This window comes from Caretta caretta, chromosome 2, assembly GCF_965140235.1.
Source record: "Caretta caretta isolate rCarCar2 chromosome 2, rCarCar1.hap1, whole genome shotgun sequence".
In the NCBI taxonomy this organism is placed as follows: domain Eukaryota; kingdom Metazoa; phylum Chordata; order Testudines; family Cheloniidae; genus Caretta; species Caretta caretta.
This window is the reverse complement of record NC_134207.1, coordinates 155,268,543-155,281,540: the sequence shown is the minus strand read 5'-3', so window position 1 is coordinate 155,281,540 and position 12,998 is coordinate 155,268,543. Positions and strand designations below refer to the sequence as shown.

The window sequence follows — 12,998 nt, the reverse complement described above, 5'->3', positions numbered from 1 at the left end:
TGTTGAAGCACTGGAATGGGTTACCTAGGCAGATGGTGGAATCTCCATCCTTAGAGGTTTTTAAGGCCTGGCTTGACAAAACCCTGGCTGGGATGATTTAGTTGGTGTTGGTCCTGCTTTGAGTAGGGGGTTGGACTAGATGACCTCCTGAGGTCTCTTCCAACCCTAATCTTCTATGATTCTATGAAATAGGATAGCCCTCAGAACAGATTTCTAATGGTTTGTAGAGTAATCTGTATCCAGACATGTGTTCACAAGTTTTATTCAGTTTTCCTGTATTGTGTGTTATAGAGATGATAGATTTCAAAATGTTAATATCAAAAATATATATTAAAAATTGTATATTGATTTTGAAATTTTTTCAAACATGAATACAATAGTCTATATCATAGCATCTTGGTAACTGCATGTAATAATAAAGATCGAGGTGCTAAAGGAGCGTTCAAGGACGATAAGGCTATTGCAGAGAAGCTAAATTAATTCTTTGCCTTGGTCTTCACTGCAGAGGATGTGAGGGAGATTTCCACTCTTTTTAGGTGATAAATCTGAGGAACTGTCCCAGATTGAGGTGTCATTAGAGGAGGTTTTGGAACAAATTGATAAATTTAAACAGCAATAAGTCACCAGGACCACATGGTATTCACCCAAGAGTTCTGAAGGAACTCAAATATGAAATTTCAGAACTGCTAACTGTGATATGTAACCTATCACTTAAATCAGCTTCTGTACCAGATTACTCGAGAATAGCTAATGTGACACCAATTTTTAAAAAAGGATCCAGAGGCGACTCTGTCAATTACAGGCCAGTAAGTCTAAATTCAGTACCAGACAAACTGGTTGAAACTGTAGTAAAGAACAGAATTGTTAAACATATAAATGAACACAATTTGTTGGGGAAGAGTCAACATGGCTTTTGTAAAGGGAAATCATGCCTCACCAATCTTTTAGAATTCTTTGAGTGTCAACAAACATGTGGATAAGGGTGATCAAGTGGATGAATAAAGTAAGCAGTCATGGCATAAGAGGCATAAGAGGCACTGATGTATAAGAGGCATTTAACCTCTTATACATCAGTAACTGGTTAAAAGTCAAGAAACAAAGGGTAGAATAAATGGTCAGTTTTCAGAATGCAGAGCGGTAAATATCCATTGATGTGTACTTGGATCAGTACCATTCAACATATTCATACATGATCTGGAAAAAGAGGTAAACCATGAGGTGGCAAAATTAGCAGACGATACAAAATTACTCAAGATAGTTAAATCCAGAGCAGACTGCAAAAAGTTACAAAGGGTATCACAAAACTGGGTGATTGGGCAACAAAATGGCAGATGAAATTCAAAGTTGACAAATGCAACATATAATGCACGTTGGGAAAACATAATCCCAACTATACATACAAAATGATGGGTCTAAATTAGCTGTTACCACTCAAGAAAGAGATCTTGGAGTCACTGTGGATAGTTCTCTGAAAACATCCACTCAAAGTGCAGTGGCAGTCAAAAAAGCTAACATAATGTTAGGAACCACTAGGAAAGGTACGATAGGGTATAATGAAAGGTATAATATGATAGAAAATATCATAATGTCACTATTTAAATCCGTGGTATGCCCACACCTTACATACTTGAGTTCGGGTCGCCTCATCTCAAAAAAGATATATTAGGATTGGAAAAGGTACAAAGAAAAGCAACAAAAATTATTAGGGTATGGAGAGATTAAAGAGACTGGGACTTTACAACTTAAAAAAGAAACGACTAAGGGAGGTTATGATAGAAATCTAAAAAATTATGAATGACGTAGAGAAAGTAAATAAGGAAGTGTTATTTACCCTTTCATGTAACTCAAGAGCCAGGGGTCACCCAATTAAATTAATAGGAAGCAGGTTTAAAACAAACAAAAGGAGGTACTACTTCACAAAACCCACTGTCAACTTGTGGAACTCATTGCCAAGGGATGTTGTGAAGGCCAAAATTATAAGTGGGTTCACAAAAGAACTAGATATTAGTCAAGATGATCAGGAATGAAACCCCATGCTCTGGGTGTCCTAAGCCTCTAAGTGCTGGGAGTGGAGAACAAGGGATGAATCACTCAATAACTGCCCTATTCTGTTCATTCCCTCTGAAGCATCTGGCACTGGGCACTATCAGGGACAGAATACCGGGCTAGGTGGACCATTGGACTGGCACAGTATGGCCATTCTTATGTTCTTAGAGGAATGACTCTCGAGCCTCATTCAGGGATGCATACATTCAACACCCTGTTCACTACCAGCTTGCCCCTGCTCTGTGGTGGCACTAAGGCCTGGTCTACAGTATGCGGTTATTTCTGAATTAGCCAAGTTAATTCGAAATAAAACCAATTCTGTCCACAAGACCAAACGTTTTTTTTTTTATTTAAAGGGCTCTTTAATCCGATTTCTGAACTCCACCTCGGCAAGTGGAGTAGCGCTAAAATCGAGATTGCAGTTCTGGGTTACAGGTACTGTGAATGCAATTCAACGTTACTGGCCTCCGGGAGCTATCCCAGAATGCTCCCTTGTGACCGCTCTGGACAACACTCTCAACTCCGATGCACTAGCCAGGTGGGCGGTAAAAGCCCCAGGAACTTTTGAATTTCATTTCCTGTTTCGTCACCATCAGCACAGTCCACCATCACAGGCGACCATGCAGAGTCCACCATCACAAGAGATCACGCAGTCCCAGATTTGCAGACGAGCTCCAGCATGGTCCGAACAGGAGGTACTGGATCTCATCACATGTTGGGGAGATGAATCTGTTATGGCAGAACTACGTTCCAAAAAAAGAAACGCAAATACGTGTGCTAAAGTCTCCAGGGCCATGACGGAAAGAGACTACTCCAGAGACGCAGAGCAGTGTCATACAAAAATCAAGGAGCTCAGGCAAACATACCAAAAAGCCAGGGAGGCGAATGGGCGCTTTGGGTCACAGCCCCATACGTGCCACTTCTACCATGAGCTGCATGCAATTATGGGGGGTGACGCCACCACTACCCCACCACTGTCTGTGGACACCTGCAAGGGGGGAGTTGCACGGAGCTAGGAGGATGAGTTATTGGAGGACAAAGAGGAGGAGGAGGAGGAGAACAGTGCACAAGCGGCAAATGGGGAATCCGTTTTCCCCACTAGCCAGGAACTATTCTTAACGCTGGACCCAATAGCCTCCCCCCACTCCCAATGCAGGCTCCTGGACCATGACCCTGGAGAAGGCACTTCTGGTGAGTGAGAGCCTGATCGGAGCCTGGGGGTGGGGAGAAACCCAGCTGTGCTGGGCTGTTCGCATTTAGTTTAAAGGGCTCATCCCTGCTTAGAGCCTCATCGGAGCCACATGGGGTGTTGGGCGGGGTGAAGCAATCATCCCTGAGAGCCTGCAGGCCCTCCTTTTGTATGGCAAACCCCCCAGGCATTGCTTGCTATGGGAAAGGGGGCCTGGTAGTTTGAAAGCATTGAAATGAATGCAGAAGAAGCAGAACCCTGCATGCCCCTAGGGCTTACCATGGCTGCCTGCAAGCTGAATTCTGTTGCCCAGCCGCGTGTGATGGCTTATTCACACCAAAGTGGCAGGCACTTCAATATAACAGGCAAAATGCGACGTTGTACAGAAAGAACATGTACTGTGTACGATGAATTGCCTGTTTCACTGAGAAAGTGTCCCCTTTGTTCTTTAAAATGTATCTTTTAAAATACTACCCTCCCTTTTTCTCCTCCCGCAGGTGCAAATGTTTCAACACGGCCCCTATCTACTACATCCCAGAGGTTGGTCCAGATTAGAAGGCAGGAAAAACAAACTCGGGACGACACATTCGCTGAGCTCATGCAGTCCTCCCGCACTGATAGGGACCAGCTGAATGTGTGGACGCAAACAATTGCAGAGTCCCATAAAGCGTTAAATGAACACGAAGAGAGGAGGGACGCATGCCATAAGAGCAGGCAGGATGCTATGGTCAAGCTTATGGGGGAACAAACTGACATGCTCCACTGTATGGTGGATCTAATGCGGGAAAGGCAGCAAAACCACAGACGGCCGCTGCAGCACCTGTATAACCGCCCTCCCTCCCCCCCCAAGTTCCATAGCCTCCTCACCCAGACACCCAAAAACACGGGGGAGGCTACGGGGACCTACACACTCAATCCCAGAGGATTGCACAAGCAGCAGAAAGCTGGCATGTCTGAAATTTTGATTTGGTTTCTGGACTTGTCCTTCCCTCCTCCCCCAGTACCCTCCCTCCATCCCCCGGTCTACCTTCTGATTTCTTTCAATGTGTTGTGCGACAAATAATAAAGAACGGTTTTTAAATACTTGTGACTTTATTTCCTTTCATATATATAGAGAGAGAGGGTGGGTAACTTCAAGAGAAACAAACACAACTGTCACACTGTACCCTGGCCAGTCATGAAACTGTCTTTCAAAGCTTCCCTGATGCACAGGACGTTCCGCTGCGCTCTTCTAATTGCCCTTTTGTCTGGCTGTGCAAAATTGGCCGCCAGGCGAGTTGCCTCAACTTCCCACCTTGCCATAAACGTCTCCCCCTTATTCTCACAGATATTGTGGAACACACAACAAGCGGCAATTACAATTGGAATATTGGTTGTGCTGAGATCTAACCGAGTCAGTAAACTTCACCAGTGTGCTTTCACATGTCCAAAAGCACATTCTACAACCATTCTGCACTTGCTCAGCCTATAGTTGAACTGCTCCTTACTACTGTCCAGGGTGCCTGTGTATGGCTTCATGAGCCATGGCATTAAGGGGTACGCTGGGTCCCCGAGGATAACTATAGGCATTTCAACATCCCCAGCAGTAATTTTCTGGTCTGGGAAGTAAGTCCCTTCCTGCAGCTGTTCAAACAGACCAGTGTTCCTGAAGATGCAAGCGTCATGCACCTTTCCCAGCCATTCCACATTGATGTCGGTGAAACGTCCCTTGTGATCCACCAGTGCTTGCAGCACCATGGAAAAGTACCCCTTGCGGTTTACGTACTGGCCGCCCCGGTGTTCTGGGGCCAAGATAGGGATATACGTTCTGTCTATCGCCCCGCCGCAGTTAGGGAACCCCAGCACATTAAAGCCATCCACAATGGTCTGCACATTTCCCAAAGTCACTACCCTTGATACCAGCTGGTCAATGATTACATTGGCTACTTGCATCATAGCAGCCCCCACAGTAGATTTGTCCACTCCTGACTGACTGGTAGCTGTCGGGCATTGCAAGCTTCCGCAGGGCTATGGCCACTCGCTTCTCAACTGTAAGGTCTGCTCTCATTTTGGTGTCTTTGCACTTCAGGGCAGGGGACAGCAAGTTACAAAGTTCCATGAAAGTGGCCCTACAGATACGAAAGTTTCGCAGCCACTGGGAATCATCCCATACCTGCAACACTATACGGTCTGTGCTTGTTTCCCGGGCCCAGAATCGGCGTTCCAAGGCATGAATTTGGTCCAACACCACCATGGTCTCCCAATCACAACATGCCATGCTTCTAGGAACGTCTGTGTCCATGTCCTCATCACTATCGTAATCGCACTGTCGTCGCTTCCTCGCCCGTTTTGCAGGTACTGCACATACTGCTGGATAATGCTCGAGGTATTTACAATGGTCAAAACTGCAGTGGAGATCTGAGCGGGCTCCAGGCTTGCCGCCCTATGGCGCCTGCGTGGGTATTCCTGGAAAAAGGGCGCAAAACGTAGGAGAAAAGAATGGCAGTGGAAGAGGTGCTGTTCGGTTCATGATAGCCGAAAAAAATTGGGAAATGGTTGTCTTCTGTAGCTTTCATGGAGGCGGGAGCCCAGGACAGACAACATTGAGAAGCTCAGTAGTGCGGCAAGAGCGGGAGAGCAGAGTTGGCGGCGGAAGCTGTGCTGCTCGGTTTACGATGGCCAAGCAGAGTTGGCAGCTGAAGTGGTTGATGAGGAAGAGAAAGAGTAGATATTTATATAGATTACATAGAAAGACGAGAGGAAATGCAAGGTGGATTCATCGTACCGGGAGAGAAGCGGTGCACCGTATTGCACTGTCTGCTGCAAGCATGATGGCGTCTGCACGCCAAAAAGGTGCGGAACGATTGTCTGCCATAGCTTTCACGGCGGAAGGAGCAACTGATGACACACACCCAGAAACACTCGCAAGAATGTTTTTGCCCCATCATGCACTGGGAGCTTAACCCAGAATTCCAGTGGGCGGCGGGGACTGCGAGAACTGTGGGATAGCTACCCACAGTGCACCGCTCCGACATTCGATGCTAGCCTCGGTTTTGTGGACGCACTCTGCCAAATTCACATGCTTTAGTAGGGACACACAAGACCGAATGTATAAAATCACTTCCGAAAATTCGAATAGAACAATTTCAAAATAATTTCGTACTATAGATATACCCTGAGATGATTTACCCTTCGCGAGCACAGTTCCTTTCAGAAAGGATCTCTGTTGCTATTGGTGTTATCTGTACAGACAACCAGGTTCAAGCTGCCCATCTCATCTTCTACCAAGCTACAAACCCTCCCTTCAGAAGACAGCTCCATTAGCTCCTTCCCAGTTTCAGGAGCTACTGGAATACATTAGGTTGAACTCAAAAAGTAGCTTATTCACTGTGCAGAGAGCTCAGGAAATCAAGATGAACTCACCAGTATAGACCCATTCCTGACTGTCCTGAGCTTGGCACGCTTTGATAAATTCATTGAATGCAAACTTTCTCGAATTATTTCCACAGAGGTACCTATTAACATTTATTTTTTTCCTTAAGTTCCCTCTCCCAAACTGATGCTTTGAAAGAAACCTTACTGCCCCTTCCTTTACTATAGACATTAACTATAGAACCAGCGTCAGGTTAAATGAGTGGGTTTATTTGGAAAGTAGGCCTTCTTGTTCTGCAAGTTAGATTCATAAATTCATAGAATTTAAGATCAGAAGGTACCATTCAACCATGTAGTCTGACCTTCAGTCTATTCAATTTCTCCCAGTTATTCCAATATTGAGCTGATCCACTTACGTTTGACCTAGGGCTAGTCTACACTAGAAGCGATACATCGGCACAGCTGCACTGATGCAGCTGTGCTGCTATAGCGCTTATGGTGAAGACGCTCTATGCCAACAGGAGAGAGCTCTCCCGTCAGTATAATAAATCCACCTCTGCCAGAGGTGGTAGCTACGTTGGCTGGAGAAGGTCTATCCATCACATAGCGCTGTCCATACCGGCGCTTAGGTTGGTGTAACTTGCGTCACTCAGTGGTGGCTTATTCACACCCCTGAGCAATGTAAATTATACTTAAGTAAGTGGAAGTGTAGACCTGGCTGTAGGAATAATATAACTTGCTGACTTTCGGCTGGTGGGGTCCTGTGAGCTCAGAGCACGTGTACCTAGCCTAGAGGGCTGGGAAGGGTAAATCTTCTGTGTTTTGGACTGTTTTGTTTCTTTTTCTTATAATTTGCTATTTTAGAAACTGTAATGGAATCAGTGATGCTGGGAGGTGGATTAGAAAGGTTTTATATCATTGACAGCTTAAAACCAAAGCATCACCTGAGGAAGAGGTGGAGGAGTTTTTTTCTTTGATTTAAAGAGGAAGTCTAGTGTGTCGATTACACAATGGAAGCCTGGGCTAAGCTGTAATGACTTTTCTCATCTTTCTGATTTAATATATTTTAGTAATTTAATAATCTGATTATTTTATTGACTGTTAGAAATCGTGGTTTTGTCTCTAAAGATGTTACCTATCATTCAGTGAAACTGTTATAGGATCACTTAGTGGTCTTTGAAAAAGGAAATTCTATTCATGTGAAGTCATATCCAAATTTGAAAAAAAGAGGATTTTTTTCTTGCATTGTTTCTGCTGTGTGTCAAGATGGTTATTTCTAGTAACGTTATCCCATCATTTCCCTCACAGTGATTGTAAGTTACAGAAAAGTAAGAAGTGAAATCAGAATAAGACCAGTGTATTCATAACTTGTGACATAGCCATGGGTGTTATAAACAAGAAATAGGCATAGTAAGAGAATAACACAATGATCAGGGTTGAGAATTCTCCAACATGATACAAGTGATGATATTACAAGCTAGAAATGTTATTATAAGACATATTGCATATAACCTTAAAAAGGAAAAATGAAGCCTTGTTTTGCTTCTTAAGCAAAAACTGCTAAGCAAAACAATAGTTTCTTCTGTCATTACAGACTCTTTTTATGTTAATTTCAATGGCATTCTTACTCAGTGAAGTTTTTCTGCAGGAAACAGTTGAAGTATTTTTGAAACATCCCTCTGTGAAAGATGACTCAGATCTTGAGGGAAGAACATCCTTTATGTGGGCAGCTGGGAAAGGCAGTGATGATGTCATCAGGACTATGCTGAATTTAAAATTGGACATTGATATCAACATGGCAGATAAATATGCTGGCACAGGTAAGGCTTGCTTTACAGTAAAGAGCTATTAGATGCTTGCATTTGGTTTAAAAAAAACCTGCTAGAAACAGTCATTAGTAATTTTATACACGTAAGTAAAATCCTACAAACATTTATGCATGGGCTTAACTTTGCACATTAGCAGTCCCAGGGTCTTCAGTATGGGGAGAGAACAACCATTTTTTGTGCAGATTAGAGCAGTTCTTCTATTTGAGAACCAACTGAGAAAAAGGAGATATTACACTATGCAAATATTAAATAAACATTAATATTAGACAGGAGATGCTTTCTGTCAAGCAGTTAAAATTAATCGCGATTAATTGCACGATTAAAAATTAATGTTAAACACTGCACTGTTAAACAATAATAGAATACCATTTATTTAAATAATTTTGGATGTTTTCTACATTTTCAAATATATTGATTTCAGTTAGAACACTGAATACAAAGTATACAGTGATCACTTTATATTTATTTTGATTACAAATATTTGCACTGTAAAAAACAAGAGAAATAATATTTCTCAGTTCATCTAATACAAGTACTATAGTGCAATCTCTTTATCATGAAAGTTAAACTTACAAGTGTAGTATTATGTACAAAAAAAAACTGCATTCAAAAATAAAACAATGTAAAACTTTAGAGCCTATAAGTCCACTCAGTGCTACTTCTTCTTCAGCCAATCACTAAGCCAAACAAAAAGAAAAGGAGTACTTGCGGCACCTTAGAGACTAACCAATTTATTTGAGCATAAGCTTTCGTGAGCTACAGCTCACTTCATCCGTTGCATTCAGTGGAAAATACATTGGGGAGATTTGTATACGTAGAGAACATGAAACAATGGCTGTTACCATACACACTGTAAGGAGAGTGATCAGGTAAGGTGAGCTATTACCAGCAGGAGAGCGGGGGTGGGGGACCTTTTGTAGTGATAATCAAGATGGCCCACCTTGATTATCATTACAGAAGGTCCCCGCTCTCCTGCTAGTAATAGCTCACCTTAAGTGATCACTCTCGTTAGTGTGTATGGTAACACCCATTTTTTCATGTTCTCTACGTATATAAATCTCCCCACTGTATTTTGCACTGAATGCATCCGATGAAGTGAGCTGTAGCTCACGAAAGCTTATGCTCAAATAAATTGGTTAGTCTCTAAGGTGCCGCAAGTACTCCTTTTCTTTTTGCGAACACAGACTAACACGGCTGCTACTCTGAAATAAGCCAAACAAGTTTGTTTACATTTGCAGGAGATAATGTTGCCCGCTTCTTGTTTACAGTATCACCTGAAAGTGAGAACAGGCAATCGCATGGCACTGTTGTATCCAGCATTGCAAGATATTTATGTGCCAGCTGCACTAAAGATTCATATGTCCTCTCTTGCTTCAACCATCGTTCCAGAGGACATGCATCTATGCTGATAACAGGTTCTGCTCGATAATCATCCAAAGAAGTGCAGACCAAAGCATGTTCATTTTCATCGTCTGAGTCAGTTGCCACCAGCAGAAAGGTTGATTTTCTTTTTTGGTGGTTTGGGTTCTGTAATTTCCGCATAGGGGTGCTGCTCTTTTAAGCCTCCTGAAAGCATGCTCTACACCTCATCCCTCTCAGACTTTTGGAAGGCACTTCAGATTCTAAAACCTTGGGTTGAGTGCTGTAGATATCTTTAGAAATCTCACATTGGTACCTTTTTTGTGTTTTGTCAAATCTGCAGCGAAGTGTTCTTAAAAAGAACAACGTGCTGGGTCATCATCCGAGACTACTATAACATGAAATATATGGCAAAATGTGGGTTAAACCAAGTAGGAGACATACCATTCTTCCCCAAGAAGTTCAGTCACAAATTTAATTAATGCATTATTTTTTTAACAAGCATCATCAGCATAGAAGCATGAAGTCTCTGGAATGGTGGCCGAAGCATGAAGGGGCATACGAATGTTTAGCATAACTGGCATGTAAATACCTTGCAATACTAGCTACCAAAGTGCCATGCAAATGCCTGTTCTCACTTTCAGGAGACGTTGGAAATAAAAAGCGGACAGCATTATCTCCCATAAATGTAAACAAACTTGTTTGTCTTAATGATTGGCTGAACAAGAATTAGGACTGAGGGGACTTGAAGGCTCTAAAGGTTTACATTGTTTTGTTTTTGAGAGCAGTTATGTAACTAAAAAAATCTACATTTGTAAGTTGCTCTTTCATGACAAAGAGATTGCACTACAGCACTTGTGTGAGGTGAATTGAAAAATACTATTTCATTTGTTTGCCATTTTTTCAGTGCAAATATTTGTAATAAAAAATATTAAGTGAGCACTGTTGACTTTATATACTGTGTTGTAATTGAAATCAATATATTTAAAAATGTAGGAAAACATCCAAAATATTTAATACATTTCAATTGGTATTCTATTATTTAACAGCGCGATTAAAACTGCGATTAATTGTGATTAATTTTTTTAATCACAATTACGTTTTTGAGTTAATCGCGTGAGTTAACTGCGATTAATCGACAACCCTACTAAAAATAGAAACATTTCATCTTGAATATAGATAAACATTTCTCAGTAGCTGAAGAAAACTTGTAGGTAATATAATAAACCATCCAGTGAAGTAGTTGAGTCATCAGCATGAAAATCATAAATAGGATTCATATAATATTAGTAGGATTAATGTACTATACATTGTGCCAGTGCAAGAGGTTAAATGTGGTAACCCAACAGGTCTTTTACATCCTATTATCTAGTCAATGCAAAAAGCTTAATGAAACTAGCACAGTAGTTCAGAATTAAATCACACAAAGTCATGAAGTTCAAAGTTATGGTTCTCATAGCAACTGAATTCAATCTCATTCAATAGAAAAAGTCATACAATTTTGTAACGATAATATGCTGCTATTATATTTATCCGGCACTTTTCATCTCAAAGGATTCCAAAGTGCTTTACAAACTATCCACATATAAACACAGATGTACCAGTGACATGTAGGAGATAGTGGGGTGACAGCCAGTCAGACAATCTGTGCATAGCAGAATGTGAGGGGAGAGGAATTTTGGACCTGGACCTCGTGGTAGATTGCTCCTCTTAAGCAGAGGACTATGATATTTTTAATACTCATGCTGAAGTCACAGAACTTGGTTATTTAAAGATGGCTTGGAAAAGAGAAAAATGGGTTTATGTCTGAAAACTTTTCGTTGGAGGAGGGGTTTGGTTATGATTTTTTGGTTGATTGCCTTTCAGGGTTTGTTCAGATTATTTTCCCCCCATCTCATCTATTATTGCTGTTGGAAGGACTTCTTGGATGATGTAGAGGTGTATATTAGAATGTTCTATTAGTTACCGTGTGGGGAATTGAATTCCCAAGAGAGCTTTTTTCCCTTGTATTTATACTGGATAAGTGTTAACAGAGTGTTTGAGTAAAAATATTTCTTTCCTTCTTGGTTGATCACATTCCATTTCCTTAATACTTCACCAGTCAATACGTAGAGTAAGAATCGAGAACTCCTAAATTTTTATATAGAAAACCTCTTTTTAAAAACCTTTCAGGGCTTGTCTTCACTGCAGAGTTAATTCAAGTTATAACTTGAATGTTTCCCCTACCTTGAGTCCACTATAAGGTGGGTAGAAAGCTGGCTAGATTGTCGGGCTCAACGGGTAGTGATCAATGGCTCCATGTCTAGTTGGCAGCCGGTATCAAGTGGAGTGCCCCAAGGGTCGGTCCTGGGGCCGGTTTTGTTCAATATCTTCATAAATGATCTGGAGGATGGTGTGGATTGCACTCTCAGCAAATTTGCGGATGATACTAAACTGGGAGGAGTGGTAGATACGCTGGAGGGGAGGGATAGGATACAGAAGGACCTAGACAAATTGGAGGATTGGGCCAAAAGAAATCTGATGAGGTTCAATAAGGATAAGTGCAGGGTCCTGCACTTAGGACGGAAGAACCCAATGCACAGCTACAGACTAGGGACCGAATGGCCAGGCAGCAGTTCTGCGGAAAAGGACCTAGGGGTGACAGTGGACGAGAAGCTGGATATGAGTCAGCAGTGTGCCCTTGTTGCCAAGAAGGCCAATGGCATTTTGGGATGTATAAGTAGGGGCATAGCGAGCAGATCAAGGGACGTGATCGTTCCCCTCTATTCGACATTGGTGAGGCCTCATCAGGAGTACTGTGTCCAGTTTTGGGCCCCATACTACAAGAAGGATGTGGATAAATTGGAGAGAGTCCAGCGAAGGGCAACAAAAATGATTAGGGGTCTGGAACACATGAGTTATGAGGAGAGGCTGAGGGAGCTGGGATTGTTTAGCCTGCAGAAGAGAAGAATGAGGGGGGATTTGATAGCTGCTTTCAACTACCTGAAAGGGGGTTCCAAAGAGGATGGCTCTAGACTGTTCTCAATGGTAGCAGATGAGAGAACAAGGAGTAATGGTCTCAAGTTGCAGTGGGGGAGGTTTAGATTGGATATTAGGAAAAACTTTTTCACTAAGAGGGTGGTGAAACACTGGAATGCGTTACCTAGGGAGGTGGTAGAATCTCCTTCCTTAGAGGTTTTTAAGGTCAGGCTTGACAAAGCCCTGGCTGGGATGATTTAACTGGG

At 42.2% G+C, this 12,998-nt stretch overlaps 1 protein-coding gene across 3 annotated transcripts in view; it reads left to right on the top strand.

Moving 5' to 3' along the window:
- Positions 1-12,998, top strand: part of INVS (inversin) — a 221,014-nt gene that overhangs the window by 140,955 nt on the left and 67,061 nt on the right. For all 3 annotated transcript variants that reach the window (XM_048839416.2, XM_048839415.2, XM_048839414.2), the window contains one exon: positions 8,235-8,406. In XM_048839416.2, the coding sequence (XP_048695373.1) occupies positions 8,235-8,406 (172 nt within the window). The remainder of the gene's footprint in view (positions 1-8,234; positions 8,407-12,998) is intronic.